The 21,250-nt window shown below is 40.0% G+C and overlaps 2 protein-coding genes across 4 annotated transcripts in view; one reads left to right on the forward strand and one right to left on the reverse strand.

Moving 5' to 3' along the window:
* PIK3R4 (phosphoinositide-3-kinase regulatory subunit 4) overlaps positions 1 to 5,709 on the forward strand; it is a 73,611-nt gene extending 67,902 nt beyond the window's left edge. For all 3 annotated transcript variants that reach the window (XM_030876405.2, XM_030876404.2, XM_030876406.3), the window contains 5 exons: positions 64 to 195; positions 3,059 to 3,159; positions 3,782 to 3,870; positions 4,176 to 4,284; positions 5,137 to 5,709. In XM_030876405.2, coding sequence (XP_030732265.1) covers positions 64 to 195; positions 3,059 to 3,159; positions 3,782 to 3,870; positions 4,176 to 4,284; positions 5,137 to 5,307 — 602 coding nt within the window. In that variant the 3' untranslated portion in view covers positions 5,308 to 5,709. The remainder of the gene's footprint in view (positions 1 to 63; positions 196 to 3,058; positions 3,160 to 3,781; positions 3,871 to 4,175; positions 4,285 to 5,136) is intronic.
* Positions 5,710 to 8,379: 2,670 nt separating this feature from the next.
* Positions 8,380 to 21,250, reverse strand: part of LOC115863489 (collagen alpha-6(VI) chain) — a 110,063-nt gene continuing 97,192 nt past the window's right edge. The window contains exon 36 of the mRNA XM_030876403.2: positions 8,380 to 9,227. Within this exon, the coding sequence (XP_030732263.2) occupies positions 9,011 to 9,227 (217 nt within the window). The 3' untranslated portion in view covers positions 8,380 to 9,010. The remainder of the gene's footprint in view (positions 9,228 to 21,250) is intronic.

A 21,250-nucleotide genomic window follows, 5' to 3' on the forward strand; every position in this document is an offset into this window, starting at 1 on the left:
GATGACTGTAGCCTGCTGTGCTTTACCATGGGTGGTCACCTTCTGGACTTCTCTTCCCCTCAGGGACAAGCAGTGGCACCATGGCTTGTTGGGACATGCGGTTCCAGCTGCCCATTTCCAGTCACTGCCACCCTTCCAGGGCCCGCATCCGGCGCCTCTCCATGCACCCGCTGTACCAGTCCTGGGTGATCGCAGGTAAGAGGGAGGGCTGGCTCTCGGGGTTGGGGGCCTTTCTTGGAAAGTGCAGAACCCCCTGCTGCTTAGACTCATGTTCTTAGAGTTTTATTTTACATATGAGCCAAATGCTTGCTTTTGTTCAGTTCTGATTATGGAAGAAGTTCCCACCACTGATGTCTCATTGTCATTGCTTATTTATCATGTTTCAGAATGATCTCATCAATCACACTACCACCTTCCATTCCTACCATCATTTCCTTTCCATTTATCTTCTTTCTCTTGTGTCCCCTATTTTTGCTAAAGTTCTCACCGTCTTCCTGGAACTCTTAAGTTAGAAGCCTTGAGTCATCCTTCTCAGCTGCCATTTCTGTTGAGTTTCTTGCAAGCTTCCCTCCCTTTCTCTTGTTGGGCATTCAAATTTTCTTGTATGGATTCTCTGGCAAGACACTTGGGCAAGTCTTTGAAACTCATTTTCCTCAACAGTAAAACGTGGTTAAAAATACTTAGCTAGCAGAGGTTGTAAGAATTTCAGAAAACACATGTAATGCACATAGCCTGGCATGCAAGGAGTGCTTGTTAAGTGGTAGCTCTCGTTACTCTTATGTTTCCTCGCTGGTCCCCGTGCCTCTGGGCTCTTCCTGGTCCCTTCTCATCCACACAGTGTCCCTCATGCGCTGCTCCTGTCAAGGTCATCGTGCTGCCAGGTTCAATGGCCGTGACTCAGCCTGCGTCTTATGTGATTTGTCACTTGGTTGGTTGATCACTTCCTCTGTCTGAAACACTTTCCTCACCTGACTTTGAGGACATCACTCTCTTGGTTCTTCTGTTGATTGATTTGCTGATTCTTCCTCCTCTTCCTGCTTCTAAGCTGTAGCCGGCCTCAGGGCTCAATCTTGGTCTGAACCTCTTCTCCTTCTGCACTGGCTCCCTGTGTGAGCACATCCAGTCCCCCGCAAAATAGTACCAAATTTATTCAGATTTTTATATGTGCCTATGTAAAGTTCTCCCTAAGATGTCTGATAGCCGACTGAAACCTGACCTGTCCACGCTGAACGCTTGGCTCCTCTCCACCAGCTGCCCGCCCCGTACCACCTCCTTGAGGACCTGAGACCAGCCTGCTCTCCCTGCAGTGTTGTCCCAGGAAATGGCAGCATTCAGGCTCAAAGCTTAGGAGGAAGCCTGGCGTCGTCCTTTGTTCTTCTTTCTCTCTCATCCCACTTCCAGTCCATCAGCCAGTTGTACATGTTCTGTCTTAAAATATGTCCAGAATTGAGCACCTTTTACTATTTCCATCACTGTCCCCCTAGTCCAAACAGCCATAATCTCATGTCCCTATTAGTGCAACATCCTTGTAACTCCCTGCTTTTATTCTTACCAAAGACTGTTCTTTCTTCTGCTCAGTACCTTCCAGTGGCTCTCAAATAACAGCCAAACTCCTCACCATGGCCCAGAGACTTTATGGGATCTGTCCCTGCTACCTCACTGACACTCTTGATCAGTCAGGGTTCCAACAGGAAACACATGGCATACCCAAGGTAGGATAATTTGAGGAGGACTTATTGTCAGAGGAACTATTTACAAAGGTGTGGGTGTGAGACATCGTAAAACACAGTGCAATAAAATAGGGCTCCAGCCACAGGGGCTTCCTGGCCTTTTCCTTGAACTAATCACATTCCTGCTTTGGGGCCTCTGCATTTTTGGGGGGTTGTTGTCACCACTAGGATGTAAGTTCTGTGAAAAAGGGATTTTTTTTGCATTATTTGCCTTCTTTTCCTCAGTGCCTAGGACAGTGACTGGTTCATAGTAAACATTGTTGGTTCAATAAATGTTAATGAAGGACTGAAGCCTGGGGTATTGTCACTATCCTGCTCAAAATTACTTTCGAGATAGCCTCTCTCAGGCCTGCAGCTTCCATTCCCTAGAATCTTCCTTCCACTCTTCCTGTCAGATGTGCTCCGATCTGACCACAGCACCCAGACATGGGTGTGTGTGCTTTACTCCTTCCATCTTTTCTGCCTGAAGTGATCCATGTGCCACCTGTGTCTCCAGCCTCACTTGCTCTTTCCGTCCCAGTGATGACACCTCCACGAGGTGGCCTTGATTCTCACCCACTGGATGTGACCTTTGCCTTCCTGAGTGTAGGTGGAACTCTGCATTCTCTCTTTTTGTGCTCATTGTCTTATACTTTATATTTTTTTCTTTCCTTCTAGATGTAGGTTTCTTTTCTTTTTTTAAAAAATAAATTTATTTATTTTATTTATTTATTTTTGGCTGTGTTGGGTCTTCGTAGCTGCACGCGGGCTCTCTCTAGTTGTGGCGAGCGAGGGCTACTCTTCGTTGCGGTGCGTGAGCTTCTCATTGCAGTGGCTTCTCTTGTTGCAGAGCATGGGCTCTAGGCACACGGGCTTCAGTAGTTGTGGCACGTGGGCTCAGTAGTTGTGGTTTGTGGGTTCTAGAGCACAGACTCAGTGGTTGTGGCACGTGGGCTTAGTTGCTCCGTGGCATGTGGGATCTTCGTGGACCAGGGCTCGAACCTGTGTCTCCTGCATTGGCAGGCGGATTCTTAACCATTACACCACCAGGGAAGTCCTAGACTGTAGGTTTCTTGAGGGCAGAGTCTGTTTATGCTTTGCCTTTCCACCCTACACTTCTTTCCACTTGGCTGGACACCAGTAAATATTGACTAGTAGGCTATAAAAAACATTTCTTTTTTGCACTCCAGTGTGGTGGCAGGGTCACAGTATTATTTAAAAGTATTCTTGAGTGTTTCTTGCAGGATGGGAGAAAATGGAAATGGCTGTAGGCTGACTACCTCTACCAAGACATGAATCCCTAAGAGTGGAGACCTTGTCTGAGTAACGTTCTGGCCTGTTTCCCTCAGCTGTCCAGGGCAACAATGAAGTATCCATGTGGGACATGGAGACGGGTGACAGAAGGTTCACGCTCTGGGCCAGTGGTGCACCACCACTGTCTGAATTACAGGTTTGCTCCAGTTTTTATTATAAAGGCCAACATAATCTCCCACATCCCAAGCACTTTCAGACATTTTGCCAAACATGATATTTGTTGGGCCTTTGGGTTATGTTTTAAATTTGGATTTTTACTAAGTATTAGGTGGGCATTGCTACCATGTGCTTTCCAGTTCCCACTTACTGGTGTCTGCTTCTGTGGGTGTTTTGGTTGCCAGCTCCATAAGGTTTGTGATGTCTCTTTGGAACCCCAGTAAAATATGGGTTAATTAGGAAAAGCACAGATTAAAGCTTAGATCATTAAAAAAATGGAACATGACCCCTCATACACACTTTTTTAAGGGTGCTTTGTTGGGGCAGAAGGTAGGAAAGATTTTTTTCTCCTTTAGTTGGGGTCCTTCTCATCCCAAATAGAGAATTTTGGGAAGCTGAACAGGCTCTGCTGCTTCATTCAGGATGATATAGAGCAAATGCATTTTAAATTCCCAAAGAAAGAAGATCTAAGACATACGTGATCTGTCTCTAGTCTCTTCAGTTAACCACAGACAGCTGACTTGTCTCTAGAAACGGCTACATCCTTTATGGGCTACACTGGTGTCTGTTATTTGACTCTTTATTTCTTTATTTCCTTTAAGCCTTCTCCTCACAGTGTCCACGGTCTCTACTGTAGTCCTGCAGATGGGAACCCCATCCTGCTAACAGCTGGCTCAGACATGAAAATAAGGTACAGTAAAGACACTTGATATCCAGCACTTGAAAGGAGAAAGGTAGCAAAATGTGGATGAATGCTGCGGTTACCACTAGGCGTTGCTTATTATAGATACCAGCAGTAGTGTGACGTTTAACGTCATCTGCTTCTTTCAGGGACAGCTGTTAATACTTCATTTGTAACTAATTTTAGGCTCTTCTAGAAGATTGTCTTTTCCTAATGCAGAAGAGAACAAGCTAGCATTGATGAGTGTCAGCCAGTAATCATTAGTCCCTCCCCTCCTCCTTTGAGATTATCACCAGTTGTTTCCTTTACCCCAGGTTTTGGGACCTGGCTTACCCAGAGAGGTCCTATGTCATTGCAGGAAGCACTAGTTCTTCATCTGTGTCCTACTACAGGAAAATCATTGAAGGCACCGAAGTCGTCCAGGTATAAGCAGTCTTTCTTTCAACTTTTGTAGGAACAAAAACGGCTTTCATAAATATCATGTTGATTCAAATAAATGGCTTGGCCAAGAGTGGCACTATTTCTTTGAATTTAAAAAATATGTTTTATTTTCTCTTGACTTTTCTGTATTTTTTAAATTAACTTTTATTAAAGTAGAATGAACATAGAAAGTGCATGTGTAAGTACACTGCTCAAAATAAGCACTTCAAACACTTGCCAAGTCCTTAAAACAACTTTATAAGGAAGTGCCTTTATTATTTTCCTTCTGCAAATGAGAAAGTTAAGCACAGCGAAATTGAACACGTCTAAGGTCACCCAGCTAGCAAGCAGCAGCGCTGGGACTCACACCTGGCTGGTGGGGCTCAAGAGCTTGTGTTCTTGAGTCAGGCAGAGGCTGCAGAGGAGATGACATACTTGCCAGTGCTGGGCCTGGTACGTGGTCAGTAAATGAGGGGCTTCCTTTGTCCCAAATAACAGTGAGCTTCAGAAGGGCTTGAGTGTCTGACAGGTGTTTACATCCATATCCTGGTTGTCTCTGCCTCTCTGTTCTTTCCTTTTGTTCTTTGATGTTGACAGAGGTAATATGCACAGATTATTGGCCTATTTGTAAGTTTTCCGTATCTGTAAGTGGCTACTTGTGGAGTCCAGTGACTGGAAACGTAGAACATCACTTTGAACACTCTGCTCAGTGTCTTTGTGAAAGTGTGACTCCTTCATGGGAGGGCTAGCCTAAACAAGAACAGTATTCCTCAGAAGCAGGAGGACAGACAGGCGGTAGAATGTGCTACAGCCTTTAACTTCTGGCTTTCTCCTTGACTTTTAACCACCAAACAGGAAATTCAGAATAAGCAGAAGGTGGGACCGAGTGATGATGCCCCTCGGAAGGGCCCAGAGTCTCTGCCTGTGGGTCACCACGACATCATCACAGATGTCGCCACGTTCCAGACGACACAGGGCTTCATTGTGACTGCTTCTAGAGATGGGATTGTTAAGGTTTGGAAATGAAAACTGAGTGATTTGTATAATGTGTAAAAATATATAAATATACTATAACTCAAGAGAAAAAGTATTTTTAGAGAACAGAGTGAACACAGATTCATTTGCTTAATTTTCAGAATCATGTCTGTTTCATGATTAAACAAATCCCATGCAAGGTGGTTAAGGAAGTTGCTGGCATACTTGTGTATATCTCAGCTGGAATTAGCCAGACAATAGTATCTGGGACTTTCTTATTGTATATATCACAGAGGTGAGGAATTTAAAATGCTAAGACTTAGGTGATCTCAGTTTACTTTGTATTAAAAAAGATGACTGAAAGTTGGTTGTAAGCTATTATAATGTAAACACATTTTTTGCTATTAAAAATGCTATTCAAACTAGCCAATAAACTGTATTCAAGCATCTTAAGGGGTTTTTGTTTGTTTTTGTTGGTGTTTTTAACAGTAAACATTAGCAGAAGAATAACCTCTCCAGCAGCACGTGTTCTGAAGACATGGACCCGGTGTTGCAGGGACTCAGTGAAAGAACTAGGCCTTATGTCCAGGTCTCTGGATTCTCAGTATCATGCTTCCTGCTCTAGCCCATCTATCTTTCTTCCAGTTTTAGAGCTGGCCTTGTTAGATGTTTAACTCTGTAGACTTGATCCCCTGTGTGTCATTTCCAGAGTAGTGTGTCTCTTCTTGGTCATCATTACTGTTTTTTATAGGCTCTACTATAAATTCTGAAACTTGGCCCATCACCTTGCTTTTATCCAGTGTATATTATTTATTAAATGCATGAAAAGAGAAAAATAAAAAGATTAAGCTGTTAAAAACATGCCCCAAATTTATATTTTTAAAAGACCAAAATTTGGTCTTTCCCACTAAAATAAACCCTTCAAAATTATCGATTATTGTTCACACAGCAACTTCTCATCCACATTTAATTGTCATCCGCTTGCAGAAGGGTTTATGGTGTTCAAAATATTTTAGTTTGAAATTAGCTACAGGAGTCTGTAAAACCAAGAAGTTGAACAGATAATCTGAGTCTAGGGAAAATACTTGTTTAAGAAATACTCCAAAAATTTAATTTGTATAATTACATAACTTAGTATGAGACATGACAGTTGCAGTGCATAGGATTCAACACACTTAGTGTTTAGACAAGTAAACAATAAAACTATCAGAAAACCCCATCATTCAGAGAGGTCCAGGTCAGGAGTGATGGACTCTGATGGGCCGGGGAGCTCAGTGGATCCATAGAATATGCAAATTTGACATTGGCGTTTTCATGTTGTAGTGCCTCTGTTTCCCTTAATGTGTGCTAAGACCATATTTATAGAGGTTCTAGCTACTAGGTCAGATTTAGAGTCTGCAGAGGTTGGGGGAAGTTTTTTGAGACATAAACTTGTTCTGAAAATGGGCCCCAAGCCTGGAGCCATTAGATAAGCCACAGACTGATAAACGTGGGGAATGCTGAGGGAAGAGATGGAGTATGCTGATGGAGCTGTAATCCTTTTCCCCTTATCTTCCTACCACTCATTCTCCCCACTTAAAAATCCTCCCCCCCCAGCTTTATAAAGGTCATATGGTTGAATTGTTACTGAGTATTACAATCTGACGCCACACCGAGTTTGCATTTCTTTTTGAATTCTAGGGGTTTTCTTTAACATGTTTGATTCATAGTTCAGTGCAGAGATAATAGAATAAATTGTCCTTTATAGTCAATTAATTTATAATTCTGTATCAAGAACATCACTGCTTATTTGTGTGATTCTTGGTTTAAATAGGGTTTTGTTTAATTTACACTCAATTTATGGTACTTTCCCCTTTAAGAGGAAGAGGTAAATCATGGAAAATGCTAATATTAGGGATTAATATTTTTAAAAGGAACTTACTATTTACACTATGCTTCAGACCCCTCACCTACTAATGACTAAAATGATGACCCAAAATGCTAAAATAATCTCAATCACCAAGGAAATATTTGTTTGGTGTACTTTACTTACCAATGCTGAAAAGATAGACAAATAACATTTTAAAAGTATTTCCAACAATAAACAGAAGAAAGGAATTTTTGCTTAATCCAGAGTTAACCAGAAAAATCCCTTTTATTAAAATACCTCTTAAATATTGCTCATCAATTTCCTGTACTTGAAACAAATTTTTCCTGAACTCCTAAGCACCATTTAGGATACATGAAGAAAGCTGATGTGCTTTATTCTTCTGTGTTACCTGAGTATGGATACAACCTTTTAACTCCTTGCTCTTTGGAGACATTGGGAGCTATTTCTATGGAGTTGCCTGGGTAAGGATGGCAGAAGTGATTTGTAAAAACACTGCAGATGGCTCTTCTTTCCCAGGTTTTATGAAGAGAGGTGTAGAAAAGAAAGTCAGATGATACTTGCTGGTATTTGGTGTCCGTAACCCTGTGCCCCATGCATCCGTGCAGGGCCTCCCTCCCTTTCTGGAGAGTATGGCCATCTGTGCAGCCAGGCCACTACCACCAACTGTGGAGCCAGCTCTTAAAATTTGCCATTATGTCTAAATTAAGTATTGCTTCTTTGGTGTCTAGTTGTTGAAAACATTAGCCCTATCATAAGATTAAAAATCAGTTATGTGATCTGGATGGGAGTGAGGAGAAAGAGCCACCAGAGATGCACTTTGAAGACCTTTCCAGGTTTCACTCTGATCTCTTTTCGCATCTCTGGCGCCCCCGCCCCCCCACCAATAAGGATTTGTAGATTAAGACATGGACACCTTTATCTTTTCCAAACTCGCTGTGCATTTAAGCTCTTTTTAGAGCTCTGTCCGTCCTCTTTGCTGCTGCTCACTATTTACTAAAGAGCTACCTGATGGGTAACTCATAGCTTCACCCATGACATGTTGTGTCTTTACTATTCTTGTCTAAAGAATACATGGATTAGTAAAAATAATAATAATAATAATAATAATGGGAAAGAAAGAATAAAAGTCTATCAAAATGGCCAGGCAGGAGGCTCTACACAATTTATGTTCTGGGGAAATATGAGTTTCTCAGTGAGTTAAGGAGGATTTGGAGCTGGGAAAAATTACCCTCTGTTTCTCACCTGTCCAAGCAAACAAACAACTGCACAAGGTGGAGGAAAGCTTCCCGCACAAGCCCATTGGCGATCCAGTCAGTCCAGACAGAGACCGGGGTGTGTTGAAATGGAGTCGTTGAGGAAGGTCAGATTTTCAGTTACGACATACAAACAGCATCAATTTCTAGGGTTAATGTTAGGATCTCCCAAAACATTAACCTTTGGTTAAATAGATGAGCATTAATCAGTCCTAAGCTGAGAAAGAAGGCTTGATTTATAGAAAGTGGACTGGACGGAGACCTACAATTTAAAACTCATGACTGTTGGCGCATGTATATACACGTATACACGTTATAACATTTATAACATAATCAAATTACATCGCCATTAGACTTTTCAAAAGACTCCTTTTATTCTTCCATCTTTTAATGATAACAGTTCTTGAACATACCAGTCTCGGAATTATCAGGAATGGTCAAATAAATGGACAAGATATATCTTAATACCAGAGAGTGCAAGGGGTCAAGTTCTCTGATGACCCACCACCTGTGGCCACAAGGTCCTCCAAAGCGGACCTCGGATGCAGACAGAAATCCAAGTAAAAGTCGTCCAACGTTGTGTTCATGAATTTAGTTATTTAAGCCCAGAGTCTTACCATGCTTCCTGAGGCTAAACTCTTCGAGCACCTTTATCATGTTGTTTGGGAGCCGTTTTTATCACTCCTTTCCCACTTTTAAAGGTATGGGATGTGTTTCTCGTAAAATTTTGAACAGTATCATCTCTGCTGCCTCTTGCTGTTCTTGACAGATACTTTTTACGTTGAAAGAATTTTGCCTTCTGTAATACATCTTCTTTGAGGGTAGCTTTATGTGGTCTAGGAAGGAAGCTATACAATGAAAGAAAAGAAACCCCATAGAAGATAAATACCATTTCAACTGTAACAGATTCTATGTTAACCCGTCTTCCTAAATAATTGTGCACCCATTCCTTGTTGCATCCTTCCTTCAGGGTAAGTTTATTGAGATGATTCAATTGGGGATTTACACTGAACAGGTATATTAGAAGCTGATGAATAAGATACCTTGTCAAAATATGCAAAAGTATAATTTTAATAGGGAAGTTTCTTCTTCATGGAGTATATTTCACTCAGAACTTCATATGGTTGGCTCCTGTTTATTCAGATGTTGGTTCAAATGGTACCTCCTTAGAGACCACCAGATGTATAGTTTTCCCAGTCCCAGTCATGCGGCACAACATGCTCTTACATTTTTCCTAACACTTACCACTATCTGATTTTTATTTACTTGTAAACTTTGTGATTTGTTCCCCCTCTTCCACCATCCCAGACAGAAAGTGTCATGAGACCATGTCTTGTCACCATAGTAACCCCAGGAACCTAGAGGAGTGCTTAGCACATGGTAGATACAAGTATTTGTTTAGTGAAAGCATCAATGAATGCCCCTTCTTCCCTCCCTTCCTCCCATCCATCCATCCATCCATCCATCTGTCCATCCAAATGTTCATGCTTTATGGAAGGCACTGTGTTAGGTACAGTGGGGGACGCAGAAATAGCGCCCAGTTAGGCACACAAGGCGTTTGGATGGGAGTCGAGAGTAACCCAACAATAAAGGGAAGCTGGGGTCAGACTCTGGGAGGCCTTGAATGCCAGACTGATGACAGGGAATCAGAAGCCAAGTGCTGACCAGAAGTCCTAGCCTGTCCAATCAAACTTTCTGTACTGATGGAAATGTCCTATGATCTGCACTGGCCAGTATGGCAGCCACTGGTCACACGCGGCTGTCGAGCACTTGAAACGTGGTTAGTGTGACCAAGAAGCTGAATTTTTAGTTTCATTTAGCTGAAAGCTAGTGGCTACTGTAGTGGACAGCACGGAAAGGGAGCCATTTCAGACCTCATCTCACAGGGAGGCAGTGGAAAGAGCCTTGGGTCCTGGAACATTCTTACATTCTAGGTCCTCTATTACTAGCTGAGCAGCTCTGAGCGGATCACTTAACTAGAGGGAACCTTGTTTCTTCAGGTGTAAAATGAGGATGAAAACCACCAATGTTGCTGTGAGCGACAATCGAAGTCCCATGGTGTCTGCTGGTTACAGATGAGGAGACTGAGTGTGAGGCTGCAGGAGAGGCAGAGCTGAGGCTACAATCAACTCTTCTGATAGAGTCCCGTGTGACTTCCACTCAACTAGGTTTTTATCCAGGACACTATAGAGACCTATCAAGATATTTGGAATAAGAAAGTGAAATGATAAATGTCATGCTGTCAGAAGCACCTGGGTATGGGTGCAGAACCACAGGAGGGCAGGCGGCCTGGGGCAGAGGTTAAGAAGCTATGTGGAGCCTGGCACATAAGCTCTTCATAAAATTTTTAGAATAAGTGAGAGCCTGGTGGCATAAGAGAAACTAACTGAATTGTGGTCACGGGAAGAGTCATGAGAACTCCAAAATGTTGAGACCAGGAGGACAGTGGCAACATTCACCATATTCACCATATTCACCATGATCCATTCCTTTGCATTTGGATTTTTCTGCTTTATCCAGCTATAAATCATCTGTCTCACAAAAACATCACTATTTAGAAAACGAGTAAGTAGAGGATGTAAAAAGAATTTAAAGTTACTCTGCTTTCCCCTTTCTCTCTCTGTCTTTGTCTCTGTCTCACAAACACTCACTGCATATTCTTCTTTCGTGTGTAATGAGAGCTGAGGGTGAGGGAGACATCAAACCAACCGAGAAGCCTAGCATTCACGTCACACAGACCCTGAGGACTCCACACCTTATATACTGTATGTCTGGGCTTCTGTCAGTGCTACCAGAGATGCACTACATTGATCAACAAACTCCTCCCAATCACCAAGAACAGCGGCCACGGCTAAATTCCAGTGGAAATACAATTTCCTTACACCTTCCCCCATTTTGCTCTTCTCTATATTTTCTTGTTAATTTCCAGACTAAATATTATGAACTCAAATCCTCCAAAGTTATAACTGTATGCACAAGCTACGGCCCCACAGATCGTGAGGGGACATTCTTTCAGGTCTGGAACATACTGTTTCCATGGCTTGAGTTTATCTTGTCTATACTGGTCTCTCCCCTCCACCCTCATTCTCTTTCCCTTTGCATTGGCTCCTTTTTATAGTAAATTTAGTTAACTTTGTTGTCTTCCTCCCTCTTTGTTAAGAAGAAGTTGTTAAATTGGTAATTGCTTCTATAGCATTGCGTTGCTATTTTTTCCCCTCAAATATTTTTATTCTTAAAAGGGTTGAACATGATAAACACCACATCTCTGAATTTTCACCTTTTCCACTGTGTCATATGTGGAGTTGGTATTGGAGAAGCATTTGATAAGAATCATTTGATTACTCTGGGAATCATACAGACTTTCTGCTTTTCTTTCTCCCATTCTATATTGTTCAGATACTTCTTTGCTGATGGGTAACTTCGACAATACGTAATCAAGATAAAGAAACAGAAGTGAAATACCCTCCATTCATTTTGCAACGTGTGCCCAGCACCAGTAAAGCTTCTAGAAAGAAAGATGTGGCAACTCGGTAAAATGTGGTGGGTGGAACTAATTGTAGATTTCAATCCTCTGTGATCACAGATTCCTTCAACCATGCAGACAACCAGGAGTCAGCCCAGCTGCATTTATTAGTTGACTGGATGCACTGGAGTGGAAAATGCAGACAAGATTACTTTTATTTCGAGAATTCTTTTTATCTTAATATACATTTTTGTGTGTCTAGAAAACACACTTTGGAAAGCAGAATTACAACAGATGTATATTCATATGGCACTGGCGACTGTGTCCATTTTTACAATTCAATTGTTCCGGTTCTGGCCTGTCATCGCTTTCAAGTCTGGCACGAGTGCTTATCTGCCTGGATGAATAGGCAGGTGGCTTTCAGTCTTTCATTGTCTCTGAGTGGATCTAAGTGCTTACATAGAGGCTGCCCTGCAATCTCTCCTTCGTGGGCATGTCTCTTGCTTGTGGTTTGGTTCAGTGTCTTTTACCAGAGAAGAACAAGCTTTTACCTGTATATCTCAGAATCTGACAGCGGAATGATCTAATTCTTACGTGGCAAGTCATCCTATGTCCAGGCCTCTTGCCTCTGCATCCCTTCTGTTGAAGAGCTCAGGCAGGCAGTTTCAGAAGAAGCTGTGTGCTTGTTACCTTTTATTATAGTCTTTGGTTACTTAGAGAAGGCCTGGGGAGTCCCAGCCTAACACATGGTCAGGGAGTCATTGATGGCAGTGTGGATTTCATGACTCAATTCCTTATGCCCCAGCATTTCCTGACATTTCACCATTCCAGGTATGTGGGAGAATCTGAGCCTCCAGTGTATCTTAGGGCAATGTGCAGAAGCGGCAAGAAACACAGGGTGGGAATGGTTTCCAAAAAAGTCTTTAATTTGTATAGGCTGGCAACTGCCCTTGCAATTATCTATAATATGTGGAGCCTGATCCACGTGCAAATTCGAAGCCTCTTTCCACGCTACCAGACACCTGCAGCAGGGGGAGCCCTGCTCCTCCTGGACTGACCGCACAGGCCGGTTTAGACCTGACTTCAGAAGCATTTGCTGCTGGACAGTTCCCCTGCTTCCCAGCAAGGTGAGAGGCTTCTCGGAGCTTCTGAAGCTGGGGCTTCCGGGCCGGGGGGAGGGCCTTGGGCCCCATCACCACACAGGAATGCATACACTGCACAGTAGGAGGAGCCACACTGTCAGAAGCATCTGTTTAAGTGTGATTCTCAGGGGCTGGGGGACTCTGATTTCAGTCAGATGTGGGGCACGTATGTACGTGTTAGCATGATTTACGCTGAAACAAACAACCACCAAAAAACCCCACTCTCCTAACTGATTTCAATTATTTTTAATTAAAAAATAAGTAATATTCATACATGCAAAGGCTATGATATATATGTATATTATTATTTTAAAATAACTTCTGCCTTTGTTGCTGATAAATTTTTTTTAATTAAGATATTTTAAAAAGTAAATTCTACTCTTATTCCATTCTTTGGGTATATGCTATTTTTTTCTATAACATTGCTTTAAAATATTTATTTATTTAAATTAAAAAGCAGTTTTTACATCTTTAAAAAAATTGAAGTATAGTTAATTTACAATATTGTGTTAATTTCTGTTTTTTTAATTGTATTTTTTTATTGAAGTATTTAAAAAAATTTAGTATATATATTTTTTCTATTACACCTTAAGAGCAATGTTTAGCTCATTAGCTTTTAGATTTTAAAAAATTTCCCTAACGTACTATGGAAAACACTATGGAGGTTCCTCAAAAAATTAAAAATAGAACTGCTATATGATCCAGCAATTCCACTTCTGGGTATTTGCCTGAAGAAAATGAAAACACTAATTTGAAAAGATATAAGCACCCCTATGTTCATTGCAGCAAAATTCACAATAACCAAGATATAGAAGCAAACTATGTATCCATCGACAGATGAATGGATAAAGAAGATGTGGTGTATATAGACACAATGGAATACTACTCAGCCACAAAAAAGAATGAAATAATGCTATTTATAATATGGATGGACCTAGAGGGTATTATGCTAAGTGAAATATGTCAGACAAACACTGTATGATTTCACTTATACGTGGAATCTAAAATAACAAACAAAACCTGCAGAAACAGATTCCTTGATACAGAGAACAAACTGGTGGTTGCTAGAGAGGAAGGGAAGGGAGGATGGGGGAAACAGGTGAAGGGGATTAAGAGGCACACACTTCCAGTTATAAAATAAATAAGTCACGGGGATGAAATATATAGAATAGGGAATATAGTCAGTAACAGTGTAACAATTTTAAATGGGGACAGATGGTAACTAGACTTATGGTGATCATCTAGTAATGTATATAAATGTTGACTCACTATGTTGTACACTTGAAACTAATATAACATTGTATGCCAATTAAAAAAAATTCCCTAACATAAGAAAACTATAAACTTTCCTAAACTATGAATTCTGAAGCATCCCACAAGTTTTGGCATGTAATATTTTGATTATTATACAGTTCTCAGTATTTTTAAGTTTTCACTATGATTTTTGTCTCATTAGTTATTTAGAAATGTGATTTTGATTAAAAAACATATGGGCTTAAAAATATTGTTTGTATTAATTTCTAAATTAATTGCACTGTGATCAATTGGACTGTATGAAGCCAGTTCTTAGAAATTTGTTGACACTTGATTTATAAGCTAAAAACTGCACAATGAACCCCTGTACACCCTCCACGCTGATGCAACAGTTGTTAATGTTCCGTGTGTTCAGAAGAATGTCTCATTCTTCTGTGCAGGATTCTATACGAGTCTATTAAATCAAGCTTGTTACTTATGATTAAATCTTTATATCTTTAATTTTTGTCTGCTTGACCTAACAGTATTCAAACTGATGTAGCGAAATCTCCAACTCTGATGATTTTTTTTTTTTTTTTTGGCAGTACGCGGGCCTCTCACTGTTGTGGCCTCTCCCGTTGCGGAGCACAGGGTCCGGACGCGCAGGCTCAGCGGCCATGGCTCACGGGCCCAGCCGCTCCGCGGCATAGGGGATCTTCCCAGACAGGGGCACGAACCTGTGTCCCCCACATCGGCAGGCAGACTCTCAACCACTGCGCCACCAGGGAAGCCCTCTGATGATATTTTAATGCCAATTTCTCCCTTTTCAATTTCCACATTGTATATTTCAAAATTATTTTATGACCCTCTTATAAATTTAGAATTGTTGTATCTTCTTCATGAATTAGACACTTATCATCATGTGCTGACCGCTTTATCTCTACAAAATGGTTTTGTTTAAGAGCATATTTTATAGGACTCACTTCACTTAGAAACTAATACAACATTGTAAATCAACTATACTTCAATAAAATAAAAAAAATTTAGGTATATTTTATCTGATATTAACATAGCTTTCCAGTTTTCTTTTTAAAATATTTGCCTGTTATACTTTTTTCCCATGATTTTACTTTCAACTTTTCCATGTCCTCATTTTGTAGCTGTGTCTCTTGAAAACAGTTATACCTGGATTTTATTTTGTTTTCTTAAATCCGTCACTCTCTAACTGGAACTGGCACGCTTAGTCTGTACATTTTTGTTATAATTACTGATATATAGAAGTGGATTGGATTCTGCTGTCTTACTTTGTGCCTATCACGTGTCCTTTTTTTTCTTTCTTGCTTTTTTATTTAAAAAATATTACGTTGTTGTTTGCTTTTATTCCATTTTCCCTTACTACATTTCGGGTAGTTAGCTACTTTTTATTTTTTTCATGTGTGCCCCCCAAATTTTAATGTATGTTTTTAACATCTATATTGGAGTATAATTGCTTTACAATGGTGTGTTCGTTTCTGCTTTATAACAAAGAGAATCAGTCATACATATACATATATCGCCACATCTCTTCCCTCTTGCGTCTCCCTTCAACCCTCCCTAACCCACCCCTCTGGGTGGTCACAAAGCACCGAGCTGATCTCCCTGTGCTACGCGGCTGCTTCCCACTAGCTATCTATTTTACGTTTGGTAGTGTATATATGTCTATGCCACTCTCTCACTTTGTCCCAGCTTACTCTTCCCCCTCCCCATATCCTCAAGTCCATTCTCTAGTAGCTCTGTGTCTTTATTCCCGTCTTACCCCTAGGTTCTTCATGACCTTTTTTTTTTTTTCTTAGATTCCATATATATGTGTTAGCATACGGTATTTGTTTTTCCCTTTCTGACTTACTTCACTCTGTATGACAGACTCTAGGTCCATCCACCTCACTACAAATAACTTAATTTTGTTTCTTTTTATGGCTGAGTAATATTCCATTGTATATCTGTGCCTCATCTTCTTTATCCATTCATCTGTTGATGGACACTTAGGTTGCTTCCATGTCTGGCTATTCTAAGTAGAGCTGCAATGAACATTGTGGTGCATGACTCTTTTTGAATTATGGTTTTCTCAGGGTATTTGCCCAGTAGTGGTATTGCTAGGTCATATGGTAGTTCTATTTTTAGTTTTTTGAGGAACCTCCATAATGTTCTCCATAGTGGCTGTATCAATTTACATTCCCACCAACAGTGCAAGAGGGTTCCCTTTTCTCCACACCCTCTCCAGCATTTATTGTTTGTAGACTTTTTGATGATGGCCATTCTGTCTGGTGTGAGGTGACACCTCATTGTAGTTTTGATTTGCATGTCTCTAAAGATTAGTGATGTTGAGCATCCTTTCATGTGTTTGTTGTCAATCTGTATATCTTCTTTGGAGAAATGTCTATTTAGGTCTTCTGCCCATTTTGGGTTTGGGTTTTTTGTTTTTCTGATATTGAGCTGCATGAGCTGCTTGTAAATTTTGGAGATTAGTCCTTTGTCAGTTGCTTCATTTGCAAATGTTTTCTCCCATTCTGAGGGTTGTCTTTTCACCTTGTTTATGTTTTTCTTTGCTGTGCAAAAGCTTTTAAGTTTCATTAGGTCCCATCTGTTTATTTTTGTTTTTATTTCAGTTACTCTAGGAGATGGGTCAAAAAGGATCTTGCTGTGATTTATGTCATAGAGTGTTCTGCCTATGTTTTCCTTTAAGAGTTTTATAGTGTCTGGCCTTACATTTAGGTCTTTAATCCATTTTGAGTTTATTTTTGTTATGGTGTTAGGGAGTGTTCAAACTTCATTCTTTTACAAGTAGCTGTGCAGTTTTCCCAGCACAACTTATTGAAGAGGCTGTCTTTTCTCCATTGTATATCCTTGCCTCCTTTATCAAAGATAAGGTGACCATATGTGCATGGGTTTATATCTGTGCTTTTATCCTGTTCCATTGATCTATATTTCTGTTTTTGTGCCCGTACCATGCTGTCTTGATTACTCTAGCTCTGTATAATAGTCTGAAGTCTGGGAACCTGATTCCTCCAGCTCCGTTTTTCTTTCTCAAGATTGCTTTTTCTATTCGGGGTCTTTTGTGTTTCCATACAACTTGTGAAATTTTTTGTTTTAGTTCTGTGGAAAATGCCATTGGTACTTCGATAGGGATTGCATTGAATCTGTAGGTTGCTCGGGGTAGTATAGTCATTTTCACAATATTGATTCTTCCAATCCAAGAACATGGTATATCTCTCCATCTGTTTGTATCATCTTTAATTTCTTTCATCAGTGTCTTATAGTTTTCTCCATACAGGTCTTTTGTGTCCTTAGGTAGGTTTATTCCTAGGTATTTTATTCTTTTTGTTGCAGTGGTAAATGGGAGTGTTTCCTTAATTTCTCTTTCAGATTGTTCATCATTAGTGTATAGGAATGCAAGAGATTTCTGTGCATTAATTTTGTATCCTGCTATTTTACCAAATTCATTGATTAGCTCTAGTAGTTTTCTGGTGGCATCTTTAGGATTCTCTATGTATAGTATCATGTCATCTGCAAACAGTGACAGCTTTACTTCTTCTTTTCGGATTTGGATTCCTTTTGTTTCTTTTTCTTCTCTGATTGCTGTGGCTAAAACTTCCAAAACTATGTTGAATAAGAGTGGTGAGAGTGGGCAACCTTGTCTTGTTCCTGATATTAGAGGAATTGGTTTCGGTTTCCACCATTGAGAATGGTGTTGGCTGTGGGTTTGTCATATATGGCCTTTATTATGTTGAGGTAGCTTCCCTCTATGCCTGCTTTCTGGAGAGTTTTTTATCATAAATGGATGTTGAATTTTGTCAAAAGCTTTTTCTGCATCTATTGAGATGATCATATGTTTTTTCACCTTCAGTTTGTTAATATGGTGTATCACATTGATTGATTTGCATATATTGAAGAATTCTTTCATTCCTGAGATAAACCCCACTTGATCATGGTGTATGATCCTTTTAATGTGCTGTTGGATTCTGTTTGCCAGTATTTTGTTGAGGATTTTTGCATCTATGTTCATCAGTGATATTGGCGTTTAGTTTTCTTTCTTTGTGGCATCTTGGTCTGGTTTTGGTATCAGGGTGATGGTGGCCTCCTAGAATGAGTTTGGGAGAATTCCTCCCTCTGCTATATTTTGGAAGAGTTTGAGAAGGATAGGTGTTAGCTCTTCTCTAAATGTTTGATAGAATTCGCCTGTGAAGTCATTTGGTCCTGGGCTTTTGTTTGTTGGAAGATTTTTAATCACAGTTTTAATTTCACTGCTTGTGATTGGTCTGTTTATATTTTCTATTTCTTCCTGGTTCAGTCCCGGAAGGTTGTGCTTTTCTAAGAATTTTTCCATTTCTTCCAAATTGTCCATTTTATTGGCATATAGTTGCTTATAGTAATCTCTCATGCCCCTTTGTATTTCTGCAGTATCAGTTGTTACTTCTCCTTTGTTATTTCTAATTCTATTGGTTTGAGTCTTCTCTCTTTTTTTTTTTTTGATCAGTCTGGCTAATGGTTTATCAATTTTATTTATCTTCTCAAAGAACCAGCTTTTAGTTTTATTAATCTTTGCTATTGTTTCCTTCATTTCTTTTTCAGTTATTTCTGATCTGATCTTTATGATTTTTTTCCTTCTGCTAAGTTTGGGGTTTTTTTGTCCTTCTTTCTCTAATTGTTTTAGGTGTAAGGTTAGGTTGTTTATTTGATATGTTTCTTGTTTCTTGGGTAGGCTTGTATTGCTGTACTTCCCTCTTAGAACTGCTTTTGCTGCATCCTGTAGGTTTTCTGTTGCTGTGTTTTCATTGTCATTTGTTTCTGGTATTTTTTGATTTCCTCTTTCATTTCTTCAGTGATCTCTTGGTTATTTAGTAGTGTACTGTTTAGCCTCCATGTGTTTGTATTTTTTACAGAATTTTTCCTGTAACTGATATCTAGTCTCATAGAATTGTGGTCGAAAAAGATACTTGATACGATTTCAATTTTCTTAAATTTACCAAGGCTTGACTTGTGACCCAAGGTATGATCTATCCTGGTCAATGTTCCATGAGCACTTGAGAAGAAAGTGTATTCTATTGTTTTTGGATGGAATGTCCTGTAAATGTCAATTAAGTCCACTTGTTTAATGTGTCATTTAAAGCTTGTGTTTCCTTATATATTTCATTTTGGAGGATCTGTCCATTGGTGAAAATGGGGTGTTAATGTCCCCTAGTATGATTGTGTTACTGTTGATTTCCCCTTTTATGGCTGTTTGCATTTGCCTTATGTGTTGAGGTGCTCTTATGTTGGGTGCATAAATATTTACAATTGTTATATATTCTTCTTGGATCGATCCCTTGATCATTATGTAGTGTCCTTCTTTGTCTCTTTTAATAGTTTTTATTTTAAAGTCTATTTTGTCTCATGAAAATTGCCACTCCAGCTTTCTTTTGATTTCCATTTTCATGAATATCTTTTCCATCCCTTCACTTTCAGTCTGTATGTGTCCCTAGGTCTGAAGTGCATCTCTTGTAGACAGCATGTATACAGGTCTTGTTTTTGTATCCATTCAGCCAGTCTGTGTCTTTTGGTTAGATCATTTAATCCATTTACATTTAAGGTAGTTATCGATATGTATGTTCTTAATGTATTTTTAAAAGAGTCTTCAACAGCCTAACCACCAGCCCAAACAACACAAATTCCTAGAACACTTTAAGTCCATTCATTTCCCATGACATATTATTGCCCCTTTTTTCAATGCTGTCTTTTTTCCCTTTAAAACTCAAGGCTTCATTTTTTAATAACAAAAGGTAATTTTATTGTTCACTGTCTTTTCTCATGTTTAAATAATTAATATTTATTAATACTTATATTTATAGTCTTAGTACAACTTGTTTTTTCTGTTAAAGCCACCAAGGACCAAATGTTTTATATTCATAGCTTTTTAAACAAGTACAGCTTTTTGGTAACCCTACAAATTTGATATGACTATAATTTAAAAGTACAACACTTATTTAGATTTACCTAAATATTGACAACTTTTTTATCATCTACTATTCTTGCATCACAGTCCTTCCTTCTGTGGTCTTTATTTTCCTTAAAGTACTTTTTTTTTTTTTTAACCCAGGCCCCCTGCATTAGGAGTGCAGAGTCTTTTTAAAAATCAATTAATTAATTAGGCTGCGTTGGGTCTTAGATGCGGCATGTGGGACCTTCGCTGTGGCGCCTGGGCTTCTCTCTAGTTGTGGTGCACTGGCTCCAGAGTGCGTGGGCTCAGTAGTTGCAGTGTGTGGGCTTAGTTGCCCCGTGGCCTGTGGGATCTTAGTTCCCCTACCAGGGATCTAACCCATGTCCTCTGCATTGGAAGGCAATTCTTAACCACTAGACCACCAGGGAAGTCCCTGAAGTACATACTTTAGAAGTTCCTTTAGCAAAGGTCTTTTTGTGATGAACTATTGTTTTTGTCTTTCTAAATTGTCTTTGTTTCACCATTTTTATTTTTTATAAATTTATTTATTTATTTTTGGCTGCATTGGGTCTTTGTTGCTGCACGCAGGCTTTCTTTAATTGCAGTGAGCTGGGGCTACTCTTCGTTGTGGTGTGCAGCCTTCTCATTGCGGTGGCTTCTCTTATTGCAGCGCACGGGCTCTGGGTGCGAGGGCTTCAGTAGTTGTGGTGCATGGGCTCAGTAGTGGTGTGTGGGCTTAGTTTCTCCACGGCATGTGGGATCTTCCTGGACCAGGGCTCGAACCTGTGTCCCCTGCATTGGTAGGCAGATTCTTAACCACTGCACCACCAGGGAAACCCTCATTATTTTTGAAAGACAGTTTTTGTAAGTTGGCAAATTTTTTTCCCCACTATTTAAAATGTTCTCAATAGTTTTGTGGCTTCTACTACTGCTACTGATTATTCAGCTGCCAGCCTAATTATAGTTTCTCTGCAGATGTCCTACTCTTTATTTCTGGCTGCTTTTAAGTTTTCTTCATCCTGGTGTTCTGCATTCCCCTACACCATTCCAACTGCTGTTTCTTTCTATTTATCCTGACTG

This window comes from Globicephala melas, chromosome 4 (assembly GCF_963455315.2).
Source record: "Globicephala melas chromosome 4, mGloMel1.2, whole genome shotgun sequence".
Classification (NCBI taxonomy): Eukaryota; Metazoa; Chordata; class Mammalia; order Artiodactyla; family Delphinidae; genus Globicephala; species Globicephala melas.